Consider the following 26,330-nt stretch of genomic DNA (forward strand, 5'->3'; position numbering starts at 1 on the left):
CAGACACAGGGCTGTTTCTCATGTCGCTGGGAGGCATCGAGGAATCAAGGCTATGAGATTTGTTCTCTTCCTGAAGCTGGTGCATCCACAATGGGTACCACTGTCTGCAGCACTGTACTTCAATCTTAGTTTTACTATAAGTGCCGGGCCTTCTGGTCGCATGTCGTCCATGTACCTGTCTCATCTCTGGAGTGTCTCTTCTTGGGACAGATGAACTATAGAATAAAGATGGAACCTATGTTCTTTGTTGGTATCCTTGGCACAAAAGAAATGAGTAGGAGTTGGTCTTTTTTTCTTTACCTTTTGAATTCCCTACTTAACGTCCTTTTTTCTTTCCTGTGTGCAGAGTCTGTGAGTTTTCCCACCTTACTCTAGCATCTTTAGAGGCATGAATCCAGTTTCTCTTTCGTTCTCTACGTCTAGCCGGATGCTTAGTTTATGGAGTAAAATAGACATCTAAACTAGGCCAGGTGGGACTGCCCCAGACCCGTGTCCCTTATTTAAGCTATTCTAGCTGGAAGAGACCCCCAAAGAGGGACCAGGTTTGTCTGCTTTTCTGATGTCTATTCTTATTTTGTGATGTATTTATCTATTTAGTGTGTGTGTGTGTGTGTGTGTGTGTGTGTGTGCGTGCGTGCATCATACATGATCATAGGTGTGTACACTTGCACTGGGGGCCAGAGGTTGTCACTGAGTGTTCTCCTTTGTCCCTCCCCACCTAGGTATTCTTTACCCCCTTTGGGGTTTTGTTTGGTTTGGTTTGGTTTTTTTGAGACAGGGTTTCTCTGTGGCTTTGGAGGCTGTCCTGGGACTAGCTCTTGTAGACCAGGCTGGTCTCAAACTCACAGAGATCTGCCTGCCTCTGCTTCCCGAGTGCTAGATTTAAAGGCCACCACAGCCCGGCTTTTTTTTTTTTTTTTTTTTTGAGACACCTGTTTCTCTGTGTAACCCTAGCTGTCCTGGGACTCACTCTGTAGACCAGGCTGGCTTCGAACTCACGGGGATAATACATGTTAAAATATTTAGCAACGAAGTTAGAATAATATGTGTTGCCCCAGGATAAACGTATCGCTGTCTATATCAGCAATGATGATAACATTCATTGCGATTATTTTGTGCACGGCCACCGCCGGCCCCACCTGATTTTTTGAGACAGTGTCACTCACTGAACCTGGTGCAGTCCCTTCACAGAGTGTGGCTCTGGAAAGCTAGGCTGGCTGGAGGGCCCTCTGTTGCCTCCCTGTCTAGAGCTGGGCCCAGCTTTGTGGATGCGGATTAACCCAATCTTAGGTCCTCGTGCTTATGACACCTGAGCCATTTCCTCAACTCATCCCCCCATTTATCTTTATGCTTAATGTCATAAGGAGAGAATGACTCGCGGATGTCCTTTGAAGAACCTAGCCTCCAGAGACAGGGCAGTCCTCCTTCATGCCTTGTGTCACTTCTCTCCTTGGAGCGTGGGCCTCTGCTGACGGAAGCCCCCAGGTGTAAACAGTTTCATTTCTCCATAAACCAAAGGACCCCAGATTATCTGGCATCAGGCAAGTTGTTCCAGAATGAAACCCAGAGAAACTGTCACTTCTGGGTACACTCCAAAGTAAATCAGCCGTGCCCCAGGGCGGCAGTTTCTTCTGTGAGATGTGCTAAGGGCACACACTGCATTTTTCAAATTGAGTGTCTGAGGGCATCTTAAGTCCCACAGTGACCTCCTGTTTGAACTGCTGCTGTTAACTTGGGAAGCTCAGTTGACGTCACTGGAGAAACGCATAGTTCTCAAATGCTCACCACAGTGGAGGCTGTTGACTGTGAACATCCTCTCTGGACCTTCTTACTTGAGGGGTCTCTCCGCCCCTCATATAAACTGAGCGATGCTGGTGGTGTCAGTAGAAAGAACAGGAATGTGTGAGTGTGTGATTGATTCTAAGAAGTAACAATTCTTTTTTGTTTTTTTGTTTGTTTGTTTGTTTTTCGAGACAGGGTTTCTCTGTATTGTTTTGGAGACTGTCCTGGAACTAGCTCTGTAGACCAGGCTGGCTTCGAACTCACAGAGAACCGCCTGCCTCTGCCTCCCAAGTGCTGGGATTAAAGGCGTGCGCCACCAACGCCCGGCAGAAGTAACAATTCTTAACTGCTGCGGTGGGCCTGATTTTTATTGGTTACATGGAGAGTCTGGGAAACTCTGACAGGGAATCCTTAATAATCCACCTTTCTAACTACATGCTAACATCTTCATTCAAGTAAGATTTTCTTAGGAACCGGAAACACACACATGCTGGCTGTTAATATATGTGTGTATGTGTTTATACACATATGTATGTACATATACAGATATAGATTCTATAGATGTTAATTTAAAATTTGCTTGCAACTGGTTATTATAAAATATAATTTGAGAAGTTTTAAAGTTCCTGAAATTAAAAAAGCATAAGTTAAGTCAGTAACCCCCAAATCGACAACATTTCCGGCAGTTCACAATGGGCCACCTTTTTTGTTTAGAAGAAGAGCTGTTTAGGTTCCAACAATGCTACCTACTGTCACAGATGGAGAGTTGATATAGTCAGGTGGTCACTTCACCCGCAGGTAAGCTTAGGAACTCCATCCTAGTGGAATCTGTAGAGACTGTCGCTTCCTCTATTTTTAATATTAGAAGCAGTGCAATGCACAGTAAGAACTCCTTTGCCCATTCTATCCCCAGCTACAACCTCCTTCTCATATTTGGAAAGTCTTGGGTTATCTGGTTTCCTTTTAATCCTTCCTAAGCCCTCATAGTCACTAATGGCATATCCTGTTGTCTGCCACTAAAATTTAAGAACATCTAATACATTAAGGATGCTTCTGCATTGCTTCCTGTCTGACCAGCACCTGTGGGTGTCAGCTGCCAACCAGCTCGGGTGTCTGTGCCGCTCCTGAATACACACAGGCGGACACACTCGCTTCTCATGAAAGGTACCTTCCAGTGCGCATGCCGTTACCGATGCAAAGCCTGTATGCTTAAATATTCCTGTAAGAGAATCGCTGCATCTAAGAAAATGACATGACTGGCATTTACAAAGATATGTGTATTAATATCGCTGGGAATTGCATAGCTGTCATAAATACTTCACTCTTCTCGCTTTCCGGAGCATTTTCAGGATGCTGCTGGCCACATCTGTGAGCGTCACAGAATCTGAGTTTGTGCTCAAGGAAGGGCATGGGGGAAGGTGGACCCGTAAATAGGGTCATCTGCCCTCCCAGGGATGCTGAAGTTAGAGTTCTCCAACCCAGCCATGCTTCCACTGAGCGAAAAAGAAGGGCTTTATCCCTCCAGCTCATATCTGATCACCCATGCTTGCCCTGATGATATATCTACACACCTCATTTAAAACGCTTGTGTCTGAGTTCTGAAGCATGCTCAGACTTTTGTGTTCAAACAGGACCCAGAGTGTGTCAGTGTGTCTATAGGCACAGGCAGTAAGGCAACGGACAGCAAATCATTGCCAGCCTGTTGTATTTTAATGGAATATTTTATTACCCAACTATTATGCTAAGTGCTTACAACTCTTGAGGATGGCATTAAGCGGAGTGAAGTATTTATCTTTATTGCTTTAAAGCTTTCAGAGCAGAGAGTGAGGGGCTTGCTGGTGGCGGTGGCTGTGGAGGAGGTGATGGCTGTGGCAGCAGTCGCGGTGGTGGTTGTAGACACGGTGCTTGGTGTGTGGGTTGGTGGTGGTGAAGGTAATGTTTGAACTTAAGAGGTGTCACCAGAGTTCTTCAGAGTTGCAGATGACTCTACCCTGGGCACGTTCCTTTTCATTTACATGCCCCTGACATTGAAAGCAGAAGAAGCAGTATACAATTTTTCTTTGTGTGTGTGTGTGTGTGTGTGTGTGTGTGTGTGTGTGTGTGTGTGTGTGTGGTTTTCTTGTCTGTTTTTTTAAGACAGGCTTTCTCTATTAAAGGTCCCAACTATCCTGGAACTCACCCTGTAGACCAGGCTGGCCTCGAACTCAGAGACCCACCTGCCTCTGCCTCCCGAGTGCTGGGATTAAAGGCGAGGGCCACCACCACTTCACTGTACCATTTTTCTTAATGTGGCTTTCCAGTTACTATTTTATTCCACAGCTTTCAATTCTTTATTTTGTAACGAAGTCGAGCTGTCGATGGTTGATTAGAATTCTCAGTGTCAGTGTCTTTGTGTGTGTGTGTGTGTGATGCTCTGCTTATCTGGTAGATCAGAAAGTGAAATAGTTAACGAAGGGGTCCCTGAGGTGTGGGGGGCATGTTTCATACTGATCGAGGTGGACGATAACTTTTCAGAACTGTAAAAGGTCCAGGACTTACTTCAAGGTGTCTCTTGGTTAGACTCCCCCCCCCCACTTTCTCTACTAATTTTGCCTTCCCACACTTAGAGCCACCAGCCAAAAAAACAGAAAACCAATGCCATCACCTCTGCACCCCCCCCTTTTGATAGGGAGTTCCCCGTGGCCCCAGGTGGCCCCAAACTCACGGTGTATGGCTGAGGATGACACTGAGCTTTGGGACTTCCTGCCTCTGCCACCCCAGTGCAGGATTCCTGGCATGACCAGCACACCCAGTTCACAGGGGGCTGGGGACCGAACCGGGACCTAGTGATTGCTGGGCGAGCATCCTATAATTGAGCTACATCCCCAGCCCTCCTGATCTCAGTCTGCGCCTTTGAGTCAGTTTCCTCCCTGCCACCGTTGCTTCTGTAACTTGCGGATACGCGGATGCTGGTGCTCCGGGACCATCAGAGGTAGAAAGTGCTCTGCATCCAACCCGAGGACTCACATGCACCCACGGCCACCGCAGCTGGTTTACGGGGCTGGCTTATTTGGGGGCTCATACAACAGGCCGTGTCCCAGGAGTGTCAGCCTGGGGCTGCTTCTCTTGTCACGTGGCCTTAACTCTTGTCTCCTTGTCCATTCTGCTCACCAGAGGCTCAGCCCAAATACGTGAGAGGTGGGAAGCGCTATGGGCGAAGATCTCTACCCGAGTTTCAAGAATCTGTGGAAGAGTTTGCGGAGGTGACAGTGCTCGAGCCGCTAGATGAAGAAGCAAAGCCGCCACACATCCCAGCTGGTGACTGCAGTGAGGTGAGGAGCTTGGTCGGGGGCGCAGGACTCAGGCACAGTCAGCGATTGTGGGCACGGACACTCAGAGGCCCGAGACAGAAGTTAGGCGTTCATGGTGCGGTGGTCTCCGCTCATACGGCTCCTTGCACGTTTTCCCTCTTGCGCCTCGGTGACATCGATGCCGATCTTCCAATTTGAGTGTTTTTATCCATGCCTCAGTTTTTGGAAGGTTGATATGTCTGCACCTTGTTATGTGTGAATATCTAGATTTCAGCTATTTTTATATGGTCTGCTATTCTCCTGGCTTTCCTTACAATTGTATCTTTCCCCACTAAGTCTCCCACTTTTATTTAGTGATTTAAAAAGCTAACCAAGAGCCAGGTGATGGTGGTGCACGCCTTTAATTCCAGCACTCAGGAGGCAGGGCAGGTGGATCTCTGTGAGTTTGAGGCCAGCCTGTTCTACAAAGTGAGTTACAGGACAGCAAGAGTGGTTACCCAGAGAAACTCTGTCTTGAACACTCAAAAAAAAAAAAAAAAAGAAAAAGAAAATAAAAGAAAAAGAAAGAAAGAAAGAAAGAAAGAAAGAAAGAAAGAAAGCAAAAAGCTAACCAAGGGCTGGGGACATAGCTCATCGGATAAGATCACTTGTTGCATATGCTTGAGGACTTGAGTTCAAGTCCCAGAACGCATGTAAAAAGCTGGTGTAATCACACACACACACACACACACACACACACACACACACACACACACATACACACACACACACACACACACACACACCACTGGGCTTTGGAGAGTGGTAGAGGCGGGAGGATCCATGGTGGGGGTAGCAGAAGGATAGGAAAGGAGCTGGGGAATGAAGACAGTATGATTGCAGGGGCTTGCTGGTGTCGGCATAGAGTTCCAAGTGGAGAGAATGGTCCCGTCTCAAAGGAATAAGACGGGAAACGCTGAGACAGGACACCCAGTATCCACTTCTGGCCTCAGCACAGGCATGGGGACAAGCATCCATGTGCACATATACCACCCATAGAAACACACCCCTCACATACATACATGGACACACACACACAAAAGCACTAAATTTCTCAGTCTCCACCCTTAAACAATGAAGCATCTTCCACAATAGAAGAATGGAAGTCACATGTTCCCATTTTGTTAGTTTTTTTTTAAAGATTCATTTATGTGCATGAATGTTTTTATGTATGTGCACCCTGTACATGCCTGTTGCCTGGGGAAGTCAGAGACAGCATCAAATACTCAGGAACTGGTTGTGAACTGTCATGGGGGTGCTGGGACTTGAACCGGGGTCCTCTGTAAGAGCAGTCAGTACTCTTAGCTGCAGAGCCATCTCTCCAGCTGTGGTGCTTTGATGTTTAAAAGAGCCTGCATCTTATATTTGGGATGTGACAAATATGCTCAAGTGCTTGGTTCTTGCTTCAAAGAGTGGGCTGGGGACCCCTTCCCAGGGCTTGGCAGTTGCCAGCTCTTTTTCTCTTTCCTGGGCCTGTCACACCCGGGTGCAGCTCAGCTTACATACTGGCTCCCCTGAAACACCCAGGTACAGCTCGGCTCACACTGGCTCCCCTGAAACACCCAGGTACAGCTCGGCTCACACTGGCTCCCCTGTCACGCCCAGGGGCAGCTCAGCTCACACTGGCTCCCCTGTCACGCCCAGGGGCAGCTCAGCTCACACTGGTTCCCCTGTCACGCCCAGGGGGCAGCTCGGCTCACACGCTGCCTCCCCGTCCTCCTCGGTGCCCTCCTTTTGATCCTGCACACCACTGTAACCTGCCAGTAAAGGAGAAGCAGTACCATTTTCTTTAGCCTTTCTTTATGGCTCATTTGCCAACATCCCATTTATAGAGCCTGATCAAGAATGCCTTGCTGAGCAAGCTCTAAATATTTCTTGCAAATCTCAGCTCAGATTGGAGCTGTAAATATTCTAGACACGAATATGAGCTGGAAAAGAGGCAAAGCACCTCCGCTTTCTGGAAGGTTCTGCAGACTGCAGGCTGACTGTGTGTGTGTGTGGGGGGGGTGTCTGTGCATTCATGTGTATTGCTCCTGAGGATGTCCTCAGCAATCAAACGTGTGTCCTCAACATCCTAAGACACTTAACAAACATAAAGGAAACTAGGACAAGCCATGTTGTGGGGAAGAAACTAAACTGGCAATAAATACTGAGAAGTACAAGGGTGCACATACAGCCTGCTAAACACCTTTGCCTCTCAAAAACAAAGGATAAAACAAGAAGCATCAGAGGATGCTTATCTGCACTCTAAAAATGAAGGTTTACTGGCAGAAATGTAAGGAAAAAGAAAAGAAAAGCAGCTAGAGAGACAAAGAGCTCACAAAAACAGAGTAAGAATAGTGTGGGTGATGCGTGGTCACTAAGAACGAGGAAAAGGAGAGCATGGCCTCAGACCTGCTGGTGCCCCAGGCAAGTCAGCCTAGGGCAGACCTGCTGGCCACCTCAAATACTCAGCTCAGTAGTCCCTTCCTTTTTTGGTCCCTTTGAAACATTCATACAGAGACCTTTGCCTAGGAAAACACACATCGTCACATGCACAAGCATTTTGCATACAATTTTAAGAGGGCAAGAATCTGCACACATTGTGCAGTTGAATATTCATAACACTGTGTTTTCCTTGCTGTTGGAGAGGGTGTCCTCTTACTATGTAAAATCTGTTTCATTGTGAGTCTGGGTGATATGAAATTTAACTGAGATATACATCTTGAAAAAGAACCTCAACACCTTAGGAGGTAAGCTTAATAATTATTTGGAGACCCCTTTTAAGTCTAGTATCTTATCTCTTGGACTGGTGTCAAGATATTATTACTTGGTGCTAAGAAACCCAATGATTGTTTGTTTTTCACACAAGAGTTTCTGCTTACTCTCCAGGGATACCCAGAAGTCTCTGAGCAGAGTCAGCTGTTCCCGGCAGTTTACTTCTTGCATCTTTGTTAGCTCAGTTACCGACTTCTTGGGTGATTTGCTCTACTGGGGTTGCTATTTTAAAAAGTGAGTCTTTGTTTCATATATGAGTAAACATGAGTTGAAGCATGAGGCAGGAGAAATCTTGCTGCTCGTAAAGGATGTAATGGGGAGATCACCTCACCCCCGTGCGCTACGGCTTCCTGCAAATCCTCCAGAAATCTGTTATGACCTTTGTGATGCTACAGTCAGAATCTGCCCTGTTCACTACCCTCTAAAAGAGCTGCAGGCAGAGGTAGCTAGCAGGGTCCTCTCTCTGCATCTCTGCTCCCAGCAGAGACTCTCCGCACTGTCATAGTCTGCGGCAACCCTCCAAAGCATCTTCAAGTGTACCAGGTAACACTCTCTTATCTTGCCTGTGGAAATTGTCACAACTGCTTCTTGCCTAAAAACCAGGCTGAGTTGGCCCTGACTTTTTTTTTTCCTGTAGATTAAACCCAAAGTCTTGGTGATGCTAATAAGCAAGTGATCTTCCACTCAGACGCCAACCCTGACTTTTTTCAAATCATTTTATCTCTCCACGTTTTGGATGTTCCTGTTGGGGTTCAAAGGGAAAATCCCAGATCTGTGCAGCTGCAACCTGTAGCAAGTTTTCTTTGGGGCCACCAAACGGCTCCCAAATCATGACATGGAGACTTCATCTTAGGCTTGTTTCTTGCTATCTCTTAAAACTTATTTTAACCAGTTTCTCTTCATCTATGTTTTGCCTTGGTGCTTTTTACCTTTCTTTCATTCTGTACACCCTACTTTGTGTCTGTCTGACTGGTGGTTGCCTGTCTGACTGGCCTGGGTGTCTCCTTCTCTTTTTCCTTCGTTCTCTCCTCTCATTCTCCCTCCAGCCTAGATTGCTCTTCCTACTAAATCTCTCTGCCCACAGCCCTGCCTATCCCTCTACTGCCTAGCTATTGGCTATTTAGCTTTTTATTAGACCAATCAGGTGCCTTAGGCAGACAAGGGGAAAGAGCAACACATCTTTACATAGTCAAGCAAATGGAGCATAAACAAATGTAGCACACCTTTACATAGTTACAGTAATATTCCACAACATAAATAAATGTAGCACACCTTTACACAGTTGCAGTAATATTCCGTAACATAAACAAGTATAACATACCTTTACACAGTTGCAGTAATATTCCGTAACATAAACAAGTATAACATACCTTTACATAGTTACAGTAATATTCCACAACATAAATAAATGTAGCACACCTTTACATAGTTACAGTAATATTCTGCAACATAAATAAATGTAGTGCACCTTTACACAGTTGCAGTAATATTCCACAACAGCAATCCCTGCGGAGGTCTCACTCTTAGTGGCTTTACTTCCATCTCCGTTTCTCTCTCCCTTCTTGTTATCTAAGAACCTGATGTTTCATGTCCTTGGAGGTGTTGAGAATCTGTTCTTTGGGACCAGGCAATATAGAGAGGGAGGGGCTGGGGCTGTTGTGAATGTCAGATGGAGACATTCTTATGTTTGCGCCTTTTCTCCTGCTTTCAACGGGTCTGTTCCCCGCCCCCTCCCGCGCCCCCAAAAGGTGGCTTTAGAGTTCCTGGATGATGACAATCAAAAGATCAGAAACCTGTTATCAGGAGTTGAGCAGAGGGAGGTCTGGCTATGCTCCCCAACGGGAAACTAATTTTAGTTCCAGGTTGAGTCAAATACCGATTTTACTGTAGTCCTGCCGAGGCGTGGGTAGTAGGATGAAACAGTGTCCCACTCACCTATCAAAGCTGTCCTCAGCCTCACTTCCCACTGGGAACTCACCCTCTCAGGACACATGAGCAAGCTGTACCTGAAAAGGGAAAGTAGGAATTCATTTCTTCCTCCTGGGATTATTTAGTCAAAGGGGAGGTTGTTGCAGGCTGATGCTTCTTAAGGTGGAGTTCATAGTGGTGTGTGTGTGAGAGAGAGGGGGAGGGAGGGAGAGAGAGAGAGAGAGAGAGAGAGAGAGAGAGAGAGAGAGAGAGAGAGAGAGAGTGCTTGAGAGCCCTTCTTCCTAGGCATTACCAAAACCACTGGTACCTCTCCACATTATTCTCTCAGTCTACCTGAACTGCACCATTCCTCATACTCGTGGAAATGTCCACATATGCAGATAAGTGTGAGCAAGACTATTATAGAGACTGCACTGAAGCAGCTGAATTTATATTTAATGTAAGCCCTGTGTGACACTTCAGGCTTCATTAGGCACCAGCAACTTGAAACTCAGGCAGGCCTTGCCTTTGTTGGGAGCCGCGGATGAGGACCCACATGGTCACAGGCCATAGCTGCTGTGCCTACCCTTGCACATTTATGCAAATAAGTTATGTTGGGGCTGGAGAGATGGCTCAGTGGTTAAAAGAACTGACTGCTCTTCCAGAGGACCCAGGTTAAACTCCCCCCCCCCTGTACCCTGCTGTCTGTAACTCCAGTTCCAGGGCCTCCCACATCCTCATACAGACACACATGCAGGCAAAACACCAATCCAAATGGAATAAAATTTTAAAAAAAGAAGAAAGAAGGAAAAGGAAAATAAACTGTATGATTTTGGTAATGCTTGCCTTTTGTTTCTGTTCAAGTCCAATATGAATTGTAATCATACTCATCATCTCCAGCCCTTCCCCATCCCTTGAGCTTTTATGGGCAATTTGATTCTTTCCTCCTGCAAGCAAAACTGTCTAACCCAGCTGGTAAGTGTGCCTCTCCTACCAAGTGTAGTTTACAAGGCAAGAAAGCCATTCTGTAGGAAAAGGCTTCTGGGAGGTCTGCAGCACTGAATATGGTTCTTCCGAAGTTTCATTTGGAAAGCCGGGCAGAGACTGTGTTAATTCATAGGGCAGGTAGAGCCCACCGGCAGCCTTGATGTGCCTCATGTTTATCTGCTGATGGATCCCTGGGGAGTGTGACCTCTCATCTCAGCTGGGATTGAAGGAAAGTGGTGATTTTTCTTTTTTATGGGATCATTTTCACCCAAGTGAATTCACCAGGACATTCTACTCTGAGTGGATTCCCCGCCAACAAAGGGCACATTCTTGGTCCCAGCCTAAGGTGTGACTAATGAGATGGTTTTGGTTGGCACTGTTTGTACTTTATTAAGAAACAGAAGTGAGATTTTAGGCTTTTACGATTACATTTGTATCCCCTTTGAAAAATAGCTATTGAAAGAACCTTGGGCTTTGGGCCAGTGTTTCCTCAGAGGTAGCTAGCAGGGGAAAGCAAAAACAAAAAACAAAACAAAACAAAACAAAACCACAAACAAACAAAAAACCACACACACACACACACACACACACACACTTTTCACTTCCATTCTATTCTCCATTTTTCAGGCTTGTTAGGAAAGAGTGTGTAATTAATACAATTGGGGCAGGGACACTTTGCTTTCTGCCCTAGTTGAAAAACAGGGAACACCTTGTTAACTGTTTTCCACTACAGGGAATGAATTGGGTCTAGTAAGATCTTTATCAAGAACAAGGGATTTTGAACAATTATTTCTTCAACTGCAGACAATAATGATGTAAGTAAAAACCATCGACTCACACACTGCAGTTCAGTGAGAACCTGAGAGAAAAGTTAAATCCAATGGTCACGTTGGCCCAGGATGTTCAAGGGAGCCCAGTCCAGACTTTGTGTTGGGTCTGTGCAGGTGAGAGGCGAAGGTGGTGCTTGGCTAACTACCCCACAAAGAACCCCAAAACAAACAAACAAAAAAAAAACGAGGTTGCTGTCTGCTTCCATGCACGCTGCTTCAAAAAGTCTGAAATTGCCGGGCGTTGGTGGCGCACACCTTTAATCCCAGCACTCGGGAGGCAGAGGCAGGCGGATCTCTGTGAGTTCGAGGCCGGACTGGACCAACAGCCTCCAAAACAATACAGAGAAACCCTGTCTCGAAACCCCCCCCAAAAAAAGTCTGAAATTGACTTTCTCTTATGTTCATTTTCATATATACATAATTTATTATTTCCATTGTGTGGATGAGTATTTAATTGTGGGACACACACATTTATTTAGCAACTGAGAGGGACTCTACTCAGATCTTTTACAGTCGAAACACACACATTATTGTTTTCATTATCCCCATTATGTCCTTGGTCCTTCTTTGACAAAGCACAGCCCTCACGGATGCCGTTTATTCCTGACTCCCAGGATGACGTCCCCAGGACAGGCGTTTTTGTTAATGGTATTCCAGCCTTCCTTCCCTTTTATGTTCTTCAGGGTTAGATCACTTGGCTATTCCCACGAGGGACTGAGGATCCCTTGAGTGTGACCTAAGCTCTCAGAAGCCTCTTCAAAGCTAACAAGATGACATTTGTTCTTACAAGGCTTGCAGACCTTGGTGTCCTGGTTGGTCTTCCTAAGTTACACCAAGAGGGTGTCCCTTAAAGTCCATCACTGCTCCACCAGCTTCCAGATCAGTAATCAAACTCACGATGATTAATGTTCTAATGACAATAATAACCCCTTCCAGCCAACCATTAAGTATCTTCCATGGACAAAAGTTTTGCTATTCAGCAACTGTAATGAGAACAAGTGCAAAAACTTCCTGTTCTACTCAGTGAACCCCCATGTCAGTGGTAGTGTTTGTCTAAACTTAGGCTCAATTCTCAGTGCCTCCAAAAGGAGTGGGGAGACTTTTTCAGGACTTGGAAATCCACTCACCCCAGTCTCACTAAGGGAAGAAGAGGCTTACACTCAGCATTTCTTTGCATTGGCAGCATTTGAAGGCTTTTTGGCCATGCATTAAACACACACACACACACACACACACAGGCATGCACGCACACACGCACGCACACACGCACGCACGCACTGCTTCTCGTTATCGTTATCCCTGGCTCTTATTTGCAGTGGTTAGTTACCTTTTGAGATGAAGGCACCAGTTTGGTTCCAGCCCAGTAGCTCCTCCCTGAGTTCAAAATAGAGAGATTGGAAGCTGGACTGTCAGGCTCTCCCCTGCCTTAGCCTTCTAAGGTGGCAGAATGGGAAATGAGCCCCAGTTCCAGGAAGTTAGGTGTCCTGGCAGAAACAAAAGCCAGACCCCCAGGCACATTCAGCTTCCAATATCTAGCCCAGGGTGCAGCTTTCTGAACATTTAAGACTAACCAAACACATCATAGATACTGTGCTTTCAAGCATATGCATGCTCCCTAAACAGATTCCTGGGGCTCTTCAGAGACACACTATGCTTTGCTAAATATGCTTTCCCTTTAAAAGAGACACTTGATCTCAGCCTTCTGTGGAGATTTGTCAGTCTAGGAAATTGTATTGCTCTTCCTCTGGGCTTACAAGGCATTCTCTTTTCAAAATTAATGTGCTTCCGTCTCCCAGGCTGCAGAGTGCAGCTCAGCAACCTGTCTCGGAAGAATAGCCCCGTGTATGCCCATAATAATTTTAATTAGCCATACATTCTGTAGGGCAAAAAGGTCTTAGCTGGAGCAGATGGCTAGTGCGGGCAGTGGCTGGCCTATTGTAGGTGAGGGCCATGCGGTCCGAAGGCTGCAGATGCTGCCTCCACTTTGGGGCTAGAAGCCGAGAGATCCTAGAGACTTTGGCCATCTGCTCTGTAGTCCCCCAAAGCAGGTGTCCCTCCGAAGAGGGCAATCCTGAAATTGGTGCAGCCTGTGTGGCTGGTGTGTGCTGGGTACCTCAGCCAGTTGTAAAGCAATTGAACTGGCCACAATGGCCAGTGTGACCTTAAGATGTGTGACCCTGGGGACGGGTGCAAGGGCATCCTTTGTCTAATCAAGGAAGGTGAGCAGCATTTGGGGGCACAAAGATGTTTTATATATTTTGCTAACACGTATACGGCGTGAACTGAGTGAATTGAGCCACTTTACCTGTCAGAGCGGTAGTTGCTACTCTCTCTTTATTCCTAGACGACTGCTGTTTTTTCTGTCCTTCTGTTTGGAGCATCCAAGTAGCAAGTGGAGTAACTACTAGCTACTTACTCTATTTAGTTCATAGTAGACCCTCCCAAGCTGCACTTAGTCCTCGGCACTGTCCAGTGCTCTCCAATATGAAGCCTTCACAGGGAGGAGTTGCTATGCACTTACCCATGAGGAAACGGAGGCACAAAAAGGTTAAGTGATTTGGCCAAAGTACCCATGCCTCCAAAGGGCAGTCCAGCTTTGGAGTCCAGCCTCCTGGCCACGTCATTGTTCTGACGGAAGGGACAGCAGTAGTTGGTCATCTCTAAGACACACGCACACCTCCATGTCCCGCTCACAGGGTGGAGTACCACCCCCACTTTGTAGGTGAAAAAAGTTCCTGAGCAGTAACAGGAGGGAACTAAGCAGAGAACACAGTCTCTGCCCAGCCCTTCTTATCCTCTGTGTGGCTTTACCTCCCAAGTCCTGAGCACCCAAGGTGTGTGTGATGATGTTTACATGCTCTGACACCCTGCCCTCACCCAGTGTTTACATGCACCCACCCCCTCAGAGGAATGAACAGCAAAGTCTCTTCAGGCGGATTCACCACCCTGACAGCGCCCTAGCCATTGTGCCTCCCTGCTCCTCTCTCTCTCCAGTGACCTTCCTGACAATCCTTTCCATTGCTCTGGACAGACCTGCATCTGGAGGCTACCTGCCAGCCCTCACTCGGATGGGGCGACTGTCAGCAATTAAAGCACCCTGTTCCACAAAGACGCCTCCTTTTATAGGTGCTGTTTCAGTAGCTGAATGATCTAATCCCCCAACCTCCTAAACTGTCGCCCCCCCCAGCTTTTTAATTGGACTCACTGGCTCCAGGCAATAAGAATGAAAATAAATGAAGTGTGAATGAATTGAATCTTCTTCCCTTTCCACCCCACTCCCTCAGACTGCAATTTAATAACAAACATTCAGCTTCCATGTGCTTCCCTCCCTCTTAAAGGAACAGACCCTTCTTTAGACCAGGGAGAGGCAGAGCTCTGGTCATGTCATGGTGAAAAACTCAGTCTCTGGCAGAGGTGATCTTGGAATGAGATGCAGCCATGAGGGTGAATTCGCTGCCTTCCCCAGGATGGCCCTAGCTCTATCAGAGCTTCTTACCAGAGACCAAGGAAGAATTCTGGGGAGACTGTCACCAGAGTTCAGCTTTGCTTGTTATCTCTCACCCTGTCATCTTGAGATGACGAGAAACCAATGCCTGGGGTTTAAAAGCCATGGCAGGGTTGGGCTACCCTTTCATTCTCTAGTAGCATATATTGTACATAATAATGGGTTTCATTCAGACATCTGCATACACGTATGCAATGTGTTTTGATTATTTTCACTGCTGATCCCTTTTCCCAACCCCCCCCCATCTACTGTCATATCTTTGTTGCTGATTCCCTGTGTTTAGTGCAGGCTGCTTATTAATAGATGGAGTTATTTATGTGAACATGAACACTGACCAGTGCCTGGCTATACCACTGAAGAAAATGTCTTTCCCACCCCCAGCAACCATCAACTGCCTGCAAAGACTCAGGGAGAGGCGGGGCCATGTGAGCTCCTGCCCTTCCATCATGGAGTGTTGAAGGTCTCAAGACTGGTCTTGAGCGAGCTTGTCTTGTGAAAGTAATCAGAGGAGCTGTGAGCAGCAGTACAGCACCCATGGTGCACACAGTGCTGGGCTGTCTCTGCACTGCACCTTTGGATGGCTGCTGTCCCCACAGCAGGTCTTAGCAGAGGCCGAGGGTCTCTGGTGGTCCCACGCTTTGCTGAGCTCGGGAAGTATCCATAGCGTTTGTCTGCTGGGCAAGCCTGGCTTCCCTCCAAGCCTGAACCCACCACAGTCTGTTGCACAAGGTGGCCTACCAAAGGGGGAGAACCCCAAGTCACAGCAGCTAAGTCATCAAGGACTCAAGGGCAGGGACAAAAGGAACAGTGAGACTCAGTTGGTTAATACTGCAGAAGATCATATATAACAGTGGGGAGAATAGAGTTTTTCTCATAGTCCATCAACTAAACATGTCTTGTTTTTATTACCTATTTCCTTCTGGTCTTTGTCTGGTTATATAAATATTTGCTGCCAGCAATAATCATGGCATAGATTACATTTTTTGTTATGCTCTTTCATTTAACATTTATTAAAATGTTTTTCCATGTTCCTACATTGTTTTTAACTGCTTTTAGTGACTACAAAATGTTATATCATTATACTTTATGCCCCATTGTTGTATATTTAAGTCATTTTAAATACTTTATTGTTATAAAAGTAGACTTCCTCTTTCTGTTTTTTTTTATTTCCTTTAGATAGCAAATTAAATTATTGGGTTGAAAAGTATGTGTATATTTATCTTGGTATGTAAAGCCATTTTCATTATGAAACTATAATATCCATGAACAGTGCTACAGTCTTGGTGGGAGCTATAACTTAAATGCTTAGACAGTTCAATAACAGCAGTTCAGTAAAGACAATTATGAGCCCGATTATGTGACCTTGCGTGGCATCGAGTGAACCATGCCGTTGTGAGGTGGTGCTGAGGTGAGTTGCCATCTGTATCCTGAGCATCTCTGCTGGCACTCAGTGGTTTGAGTCCTGTTCTTGCAGAGAACACCCCACCCCCTACCCTGCTGTCAGATCAGTTCCCAGCATCCGTGTCAAGCTGCTCACCACTGACGGTAACTCTGACTCCAGGAGACCTGACACCTTCTTCCGATCACACATGTGTGTATCCAACACAGATACACATGGACATGTAATTAAATATAAATATATATATATATATATATAATCCCCTTTGAAAAACGCACAGATACTTCCTGAGGTATACCCAAATGAATGATTTGATTTTGCATATAGAGGTGAAAAGAATTCCACAAATGCAAATTTAATATGTGTTGCATACAGAGGTGCCCCCATAGACCTTATAGTGCTTATATGCCAGGCACAGTGCTAAGCACTTGGCCCGTCCCTCAGTAAATTCACACCGCTTCTTTATTTCCCCATAAGTAAGCTGGGATTCACTGCCAGGCAGTCTACCTCCAAAGCCTCCACATTGGGCCTTCCAGAAGTTAGGGTGAGAAATGGAGACAGAAGTGAGCAGGCAGGGGCTATCCTGGTGATGGTCAAGCGGTGGACACAGACACCCTGACTGTCGACATGTGAGACGTTGGAACTCTGTGGGAGTGTCTTTGGTCTTCAAATGCTTTCTCTCGCTATTGTAACATGCGTGGGGAAACGCATGAGCAAATGTGAGAGACCACACGTACTCTGTCACCTTGTTGCTGAAGACTTTCTGAAGCTGGGTGTTGCTGTTTCATTTCTGTTCTAAGATGCTGTATCCCTGCAGAGGCTTTTTATGGTTTGGGCTCGTGAAAACGTTTTTCCCATTAGTATCTACTGTTTAAAAAAGTCATGAACAACTTGCAGTTTCATTTGAACCGATGGTTCAGAGATAATAAAACTTCATTTAATATATTGTAGATGGATTTAGTGGGTTTGAGTTTTGGATACCCAGATGCTGAATAATGAATTTGCATAATTTCAGGTGCCAAATAGGGTGAGCATTTGACTCAGTCTGTTCAGGCAGGATGCTTTTATTAGTGGGTCACCCTCTACTGATTTGAAATTTTATATATAGTAGCAGTCTAATTCTGATCAGAAACAGTAACTGAGGAAATCCAAGGAGGACTGTTGACTGCTACTCCCTGCTTCCAGGCCATACACTTCTCCCAGCTCAGAGTTCTGTCTTTATCTGGGAGTGTAGGCAAGTGAGCTGATGAAATGAAATCATAACCACAAGAAAACAACCAGTTCATCCCAGCAATACCTTGTCCATTAGTCACTTTCAGTTATGGTCTGAACGGGCTACAGATAGCTTAGTTATCCTGAGACATGGCCTTTGGCAGTCTTCAGTTTAGCAAGAATGTTCTGTTTCAGGATTTCACTTTGTGGGTTCAGCTTAGCTGAGTCTGTGAGGATAATGATTCACGGGACTAGGTTCAAATATAGGTTAAATATAATTTATTTCGGGGAGAAGTCACTTACACAAAAAGCAGATGGCCGCCACAGGCTCCCACTCTCAGGATCCTCACAAGCTGCTCCTGGACTCAAGAGAGAGCCAGACATAAAACTCACTCTCTGTCGCGTCCGCACCCGTGACAGACATAACCACCATGAGTGTAAGGGTTAATATTGTCACCTTGATGGGATCTGGAATCACTTGGAGACAAGCCTCTAGGCATACCAGTGAGGGATCTCTAGATCAGGTTAATTAAAGTGGGGAGGGCTACATTAACTGTGGGCAGTCCCATCCCATGAGCGGGGGTCTTGGGTTGAACGAAAAGGGAAGTGCCATGAACAGAAGCATCCGCTGATCCCTGCTTCCTGACTGGGGACACAGTGTGTCTGGCTGTTTCCTGTGTCATAATTCCCTTCCATGTTGGACTGTGCCCCCTGGAGCTGTCAGCTGAAATAAATCATTCCACCCTTAAGTGGATTCTTTCAGGTGACTAAAACAGTGAGTGAGTGTGGAGAATGGAGTAGACGTGTCGAGGTTGCCCGCAAGAATGTTAAGTCGTGTCAACTCGAACTACTGAAAGACGATGTTTGATGTAAGCATTTCTGCCTGACACACCATCTGCCGTGAGGAGTCCAGGTTCCTCAGACTGGAGTTAATTGGGCCCATCTTCCTGCTGTGTTTATTTCAAGAGTCTAAAATCAACTAGCATCTTTTTTTTTCAGTCCAACCATCCCAGAGAACAGACTGGCAACTTTATTCATAAAATCGTATCTGACATTACTAGGAGGCACAGTCTCACAGGAAACTCCTTGATGCTCTGCCTCCTACAATCTTTCTGCCCCCTCTTCCATTGTATCTATTTTTTTTAGACAACAAATATATGTGTTCTACTCTTAGTTGTAGTCCCAGCTACATGTAGTAGCATGAAGGTGAGTGTTCGGTACGTACTTACTGAAGAACAAATGTATAAATGTGGTTGGTAAACTCTGAATGTTTGCTTGCGGTTTGTTCAATGGTCTGTAATAGGTTCAGTCATTGAAGAAGGAACCTTGAAAATGGCTATGCCCTAGTAACCTGCAAAGACAGCACTTTGTGCCAATGCTGCCAAAGTCTGCAAAGGACAGACTTTCAAAAGTTTCAGCCTCTGTTTGAGACAGGGGTTCGATGTGTAACAGCGCTAGCTGCCTCTGTAGACCACACTGGCCATGAACTCACCGAGATCCACCTGCCTCTGCCTCCCGAGTGCTGGGATTAAGGGTGGGCACTACCACTGCCTGGTGGTTTCAACCTCTTGGCTGGTTGTCCGGCTAACTAAAAAGAGCCCACAGAGGCACAAAGGCTAAGGTCATGTGACTAGCCCACAGCTTGACTTTAGAGCCAGAGAGTAATGGATCTGGAAGCGGGGTTCAAATGCACACTAATCGTCTCTTGCCTTCCCCAGCACTGGAAGACGCAGCGCAGTGAGGAGTATGAGGCAGAAGGTAAGAGAGCCCTCGGGTGGGCCGGGGCTGCTGAGCAGGGAAGGCCCAGGCGGCCATGGCCAAAGCACTCTGCAGCCACTGTTCTGCTGCTTGCCCTGGAAGCTAGCTGAGCATTAACACTAGGACCAACAGCGCCAAGAAAAAAACCAAAAAACATTTTCAAGTGGCTCTTCCAATCGTAGCTACTAATATTGTGTGAAAGATGACTCCTTGGGGTTTCTGTTGCTGTGAAGAGACACCATGACCATGGCAGCTCTTACAAAGTAACAGATTTCACTGTAGCTGCCTTACTGTTCAGAGGTTTAGTCCATTATCATCATGACAGGAAGCATGGCGGCATGCAGGCAGACACGGTGCTGGAGAGGCAGCTGAGAGTTCTACGTCTGAATCTGAAGGCAGCCTGGAGTGACAATGATACTGGCCAGGCTTGAGCTTCTGAGACCTTAAAGCCCACTTCCTAGTGACACACCTCCTCCAACAAAGTCACACCTCCTCCAACAAGGCCACGTCTCCTAAAGTGCCACTCCTGTGGTCATGCTGGGGGTCATTTTCATTCAGACCACCACAGCATCTAATATGCAGCAGCCCCCTTACAGACCAATTACTCTCTGTTCAGACTTTCAAAGGAATTTGTGAACATGTCAACATAAATAGTAGCCTGTTAAGTACACCCATTGCAAGTGTCTAGTATTTATCATACTCTTGAAGCAGAACACATTAATCCTGTGGCCACCAGATGGCACTGTGGTTCAGCAGCAGGAGACCTCAGCTTGCTTTTCTGCTTAACCCCAGATGGGTTTAATTGCGCTTAAGCATAATTAAAACAATGTGCTCTCTGGATCTCCAACCTGGACTAACAGGACAGTAATGGGTTTAATTTCTGTCAGTAAATAGCAGGAATGAAACTAAGCACTCCTTTCAGTCCTCCATGGTTCTTCCAGGTGCATAAAATAGCGCCCATAATTATCCCATGTGATGACTTCATGGGCGGTCTCACATTTACGTTACCAATTTAGAGCAGGATGCTTAATGCCGGTTAAATAAGTCTCGGTGTTTCAGTAAGCGGTTGGATCCTGTCTTCAAGTGGATCTTACCCTTCGTCTGCAGATACTAACAGACTTGGAGCTTGCCAAGTTTTCCTTCAAGTTGCATTCTTGGGTTTCTGTGGGTCAGGAAAATTCAGGGAATAGATGAACCTTAAGAGGTTCATTATGATTGCTTCCTTCCCAGGAAGGAAAAGATGCTATAATGCTTAGACCAGAAAGGAAACAGAAATAAGAGATTCTGGAAGCCTCAGTAGAGGCATTTGACCTTGTATATATTCATGTGACATAATGTTCTTTTCTCATGGGTGACTGTCCCAGAGCAAAAAGTGCCTCCAATTTATAATGGGACTTCAGTACCAAATCAAAACAGGACCAATATTCATAGTTGTCTCATACAATATATATTTGGGGGCTGGAGAGATGGCTCAGTGGTTAAGAGTACTAATTGATCTTTCAGAGGACCCAGGTTCGAATCCCAATACCACCTGATGGTTCACAACCATCTGTAACTCTAATCCCTCCATGGGCACTATCGGTGCATAGACATACATGCTGCAAGCCAAACACTCATACATGCAAATGTATAAAAAAAAAATTGAAAGAATTATTTCCCAAAGGTACGTCTTCTGTAACAGGCACAATCCCTGTGCCGTTGGAGATAACACAATATATGCTCTGATTTTAGGTCAGCTAAGGTTTTGGAATCCAGATGACTTGAATGCTTCACATAGTGGGTCTTGCCCTCCGCAAGACTGGATAGAAGAGAAACTGCAAGAGGTTTGTGAAGATTTGGGGATCACTCGAGATGGTCACCTGAACCGGAAGAAGCTGGTTTCCATCTGTGAACAGTACGGATTACAGAATGTGGATGGAGCGGTAAACACAGCATTTTGTTCTGATTTTGGGGGTAATAGTGTGGATTCCTGATTAGTGAGATTAGTGGATTCCCTTTTCCTAGGAAGACATTCTATTTGTACACTCTTCTGTCTTTGGGAAAGTCATGTTGTGTGGCAGAAACCAAAACTGATGTAGCCGAGCTTCCTGAATATATAATAGGCCCCCTGCTGTCCCCTGCTGTGCATGTGACCTCATCTGAGATGACCAGACAAGTTCAACACTGCCAGCACATAGTTGTAGGAGCATCAATCAAAGAGTAAAATGTGGGGAAACATGGAGGAAGAATTAGGGAGTGTCACAGCCTGGAGTATTTTGAAGGCCAGGCTGCTGCGTTTTCAGTTTTGGAAAGATCTCAGAGTCATCACTGGGCCCTTACGCAGACTGAGTGGTGAATGGGACAGGTGACTTCAGCAGCCATGGTTTGAAGTTTGCATACCAGTGTGCAGGGAACCTCGGCTGTGCAGAACAGCCAGATTCTGACTATGAGGAACCGGGGTCGAGTAGGCTGGTGGGTTTGAAAGCACGGAGAGTCTTGAAGCCCCCAGAGAGCTCTTGATGTTAAGATTCTACTTCATGTCTTTCTGAAGAATCGAGAGAAGATCTCCAGGGTTAGTATGTGAGCAGCCGGCTGTAAAGCACAGAGAAATGCGTAGTATAAGACACGTCTTTCAAAAAGCTACACGTAAAGATTAGGAGGAGTTAGACGTTAGGAACACCGGCATTGCTCCAGAATCCCTGATTCTAATGATATTTGACTCCACACTGGCTGCCTCTGTGGGGGAAAGTGGTAGTGTATTCCTAACCAAGAGACAGATCACTAAAGTTGCCAAGTAGCCTGACTTGCAGAAAAGTTTGGCTTTTGATTTTTTTTTTTCGTTTTCTCATCCGATGTGACCATTACATAAGCCCTCTGACAACCTTCGTAATATCCCAGTGTTCATTTACTTTTCAACAGTGGTTATTGAGTCATAAAATTAAATTAATTGTCCTAATTTCTGAACCAATGCGGTACAAAGAGCCTTAGGTTGGTTTTTTTTGTTTTGTTTTGCTTTTGTTTTCTAACCGAGAGACATCACACAAGCTTGAATTGTTGACCTGAGAACAGCACTTGGAATATAAGCCACAGCCTCTCCCAGGGAGCTGGCTTGCTTGTCTTCCGCTGGGCCTGTTAAGGCCTGAGATGACAAGCAGAGCTTTCTGCTCTTTCCCTGGGCTATGCAGACTAGGAAGGCGTCACGGAGCGCGTTCCTGCCAGTGTTTCCACCCCCTCCCACCACGAGGAGTCAGGAGATGTCCTGCACTTTGTGTCCTTAGCTCGGAACTGGAGTGGAGTTTAAGCTGGTGTTATTAGCTCAGGACTTGGGATCCTGGAATTTTACACCTGAAAGAGCTCGAACTCTGTCAGTCTTTTGCAAAGGAAGCCAGTGAGATCACTGACACCCCATTTTTTTAGAGGGAACTAGATGTGTTCTTTGGTTGTCACTCACACCCCACTTTCTATATGTGAGGACAGTGAAGAGGGCAGGGCTGGCAGACTTGTTCCCCCGAGTCAAATACATCAAACCCAAGGACGACTTCCATTTGACCGGTGCACTGTTTTAAAAGTTGAACTTTGAGGCAGCTCTTTGAAATGGGAAGTTTTCCCTAAATATTTGTAATAGCAAGCGGGAGCCATCGTCTCTGGAGACCACAGGTAGCCGTGTGCCCGGCAAGCTTAGTCCTCACCACGTGATTTCTGACGGGGGAAACCTCCCTGCCTCGGTCACTCATATAATCTTCCAGGCCCCTGTGGGTGTCCCAGTTCCTGGACTCTCTCCTGGTACATGTTTCTCACCCTACACACGGAGAAGTCAGCCGCCCACAGACCAGTGTGGCAATGACAATGCGCTTGTTCTAGATGGGACCCCTGTTTCCAAAGAGGGCAGGCCCCTCAGTTGCTCATGTAACCAGCATTCTCTTGAGCCCAGTCCTGACCATCCAGCCCTTTCTAAACTCACATCCTTTCACCCGCCACCTCTCACCCGGAGTGAGCTCTGACTGAAAATAACTGGCGAGAGTCTACTGCTTCTGCAGTTTGAATGGACTAAGTGAGGACTGTTCAGGCCACTTAGAAACCACACTGACTGGGCCAAGGTCAAGCAGTATAGGTATACTCCGTTGGTATGTCTGGATTTCATGGGCATTTCTGGTTGGACGGTCCTCAGAGCCACTTCCTCTAGGATATAGTTCTTTTGATTGGTGAGATGAGACAGAAGAGTTGAAGGCTTTTGGCAGCCTGAGCATCTCGTCTGACATGCCACTGATCACAAGATCAGTTATAGAACCTGTCATTTCTTCCACAGATTTTCATCTTCCAGAAAAGTTTCCTTGTCTCAGAATCCTCTCCCAAATGAAACATATGTCTCCTGTGAATTGGGAAAAGGCATTTGAGATAAAATTCATTAGCATACTGTCTTCTTGCTTCTCAGTGGCTTGGACATCCTGTGGGAGCCTGTTAGCAGTGCTGTCTCAAGCCCCTCCCTTAGCATGCTACAGCTTTGCGTATTGTAGGATCTCTGCGTGCTCTCTGCTCTGCTCCTGGAGGCCTGTTCCATACTAAACTTTCGTCACACAGAGTGAAGAGGATCTCAGTAGGAGGCCTGTGCCTTTCTGTGATTCACGCCACCCTTTCCCCTTCCCCATTCCTGTGGACTAAGGAACAAGCCACCCCTGTGACAAGCCCCCACATGGGCTGCGGTCCGGTCTTCCTGTTCCCTGTTACATGATGAAAATTAGATGATGACCATCGGAGAGTGCAAAATGGAGAGTCACAGTTCCTTGTGATCCTCCTTTTGCACACACACAAGATCATTCTCAACCAGTCTTCGTCTTTCCTGGGCTAACACATTAAAACACAACTTTAACATGTTCCAAGGAATATCAGTGCAATCTGTCCCGGACCAAATTTGCCATGTTAACATGCTATTTGAGTTTCTTTTCCTGTCGCTGTAATAAAACGTCCTGGAGAAGGGGACTTAAGGGAGAAAGGGTTTTATCTTAGTTACTGTTCTATTGCCATGACAAAACACCATGGCATTTAATTGGGGGCTTGGTTACAGTTTCAGAGGGTGAGTCCATGATCATCATGGCTGGGAGCATGGCCCCAGGAGGCAGGCGTAGAACTGGAGAGGTAGCTGAGAGCTTGCATCCTAATGTGCAGGCAGCAGCCGGAGAGGGAAGAAGACTATCCCTAAGGTGGGCTTTTGCATCCTCAAAGCCCAACCTCAGTGACACACCTCTTCCTATAAGGCCACACCTCCTAATCCTTCCTAAACATTTCCACTGTAAAACAAGCTTGTGTGGGCCATTCTCATTCACACCAGCACAGGTTTATTTTGCTTCACATGCAAGGCACAGTCCATCTTAACATGGAAGTTACAGCAGCAGGGACTAAATCAAGTGGTCGTATCACATTCATAATCAGGAACAGGCAATGAATGAATGTATGCTGCCACTCAGCTCACTTTCTCCACTTGGATAGTTCAGGATCCCGGCCACAATGGGAAGAGCTTCCTGGTTCAGTTAAAACAATTAAGATTACCACCACCACCACCCCTGCCCCCCCCATCCCCCCCATCCCCCACCCCACTCCCGCCGCCCCAGGGGCCTCTCATGTTATTCCAAATCCTGTCAGGCTAACATTAGCACCAACCATCATCACACATGACAATCTGAACATTTCAATATGAGTCAGGTATTTTGAAGGTATAATGAATGTCTAACTAACGTCTTTTTAGGATTATGAGCTGTATGTATTAAGTTTTTTTTTTAATTTATAATAATAATACCAGTGACATTTAAGGCTGCCTCTTCTCCTGGAAAGATGAGAGGGAGAAAAATTGATTGCTAAACTGTATAATACTAAGGAGATGATGAAAATGGACTTTTATTTTGTCTGGGGGAAGGACGTCATTTCTGGAGAGGGGAAGTCTTTTAAATGTGACCAGAGACAGAATTATGTCTGGAGTCTTAGAGTCAACAGTGGGATGGATTTCTATGGGCCAGAAGTAAATTGTGCATGTGGTGTCTGTCTGCGTGTAAAACATGGGCTTGCTCTTCCCTAGATGTTGGAGGAAGTCTTTCTCAGTCTTGATCCTGATGGTACAATGAGTGTAGAAGACTTCTTCTATGGTCTGTTTAAAACTGGGAAATCGCTCACACCATCAGCATCTACTCCCTACAGACAGCTAAAGCGGCATCTCTCTATGCAGGTAAGCAATCAGAGTGCAGGGCCGGGGGTGCTGGTGCGCACCTGTAATCCCAGCTCCAGGGAGGCAGAGGCAAGAGCAGCAATGCAAGCCAGAGGTTAGCGGGGGCTATGTAGTGAGGCCTATCTTGGGAAAAAAAAGAAGAATCAACAGAACAGTTTCTATCAACATATGTGTTAAAACCCCATTTAATAATTCTGGATGGATTAATCTGATGTCTAAAGCAAAATACCAAGAAGAAAAAGTGTTCTTTTCTTTTTTTAAAAAAATAATTTAATTTTACTTTATGTGCACTAGTGTGAGGGTGGCTGATTCCCTGGAACTGAGTTACAGACAGCTGTGAGCTGCCATGTGGGTGCTGGGAATTGAACCCAGGTCCTCTGGAATGGCAGCCAGTGCTCTTACCTACTAAACCATCTCTCCAGCCCCAAGAAAAAGTATTCTAGAGAATGAGAAAGACTAAGCCATTAGAAAGAAAGGGTGGCTTGAGTAATGGCCATAAATTACAGAGTGTGAAAGCCACTAATTAGGCCTCTTGATGACAGTGTGGAGTTGAAGAAACCGAGTATCAGGTAGACATATCATCTGGTCTATGGCCAACTCTCCCAGAACAGTTCTTTCTGATAAGCTTGTAGGCTTGACTCACTGGGAACCGCAGATCAAAGGTGCAGCA

At 46.0% G+C, this 26,330-nt stretch overlaps 1 protein-coding gene across 4 annotated transcripts in view; it reads left to right on the forward strand.

Annotated features, from left to right (window-relative positions):
• The window catches only part of Nin (ninein), a 99,364-nt gene that overhangs the window by 27,610 nt on the left and 45,424 nt on the right, over positions 1–26,330 (forward strand). For all 4 annotated transcript variants that reach the window (XM_040742989.1, XM_040742992.1, XM_040742990.1 and 1 more), the window contains exons 4-7: positions 4,936–5,093; positions 19,428–19,467; positions 21,199–21,389; positions 25,514–25,660. In XM_040742989.1, coding sequence (XP_040598923.1) covers positions 4,936–5,093; positions 19,428–19,467; positions 21,199–21,389; positions 25,514–25,660 — 536 coding nt within the window. The remainder of the gene's footprint in view (positions 1–4,935; positions 5,094–19,427; positions 19,468–21,198; positions 21,390–25,513; positions 25,661–26,330) is intronic.

This window comes from Mesocricetus auratus, unplaced genomic scaffold, assembly GCF_017639785.1.
Source record: "Mesocricetus auratus isolate SY011 unplaced genomic scaffold, BCM_Maur_2.0 Super-Scaffold_15014, whole genome shotgun sequence".
Classification (NCBI taxonomy): domain Eukaryota; kingdom Metazoa; phylum Chordata; class Mammalia; order Rodentia; family Cricetidae; genus Mesocricetus; species Mesocricetus auratus.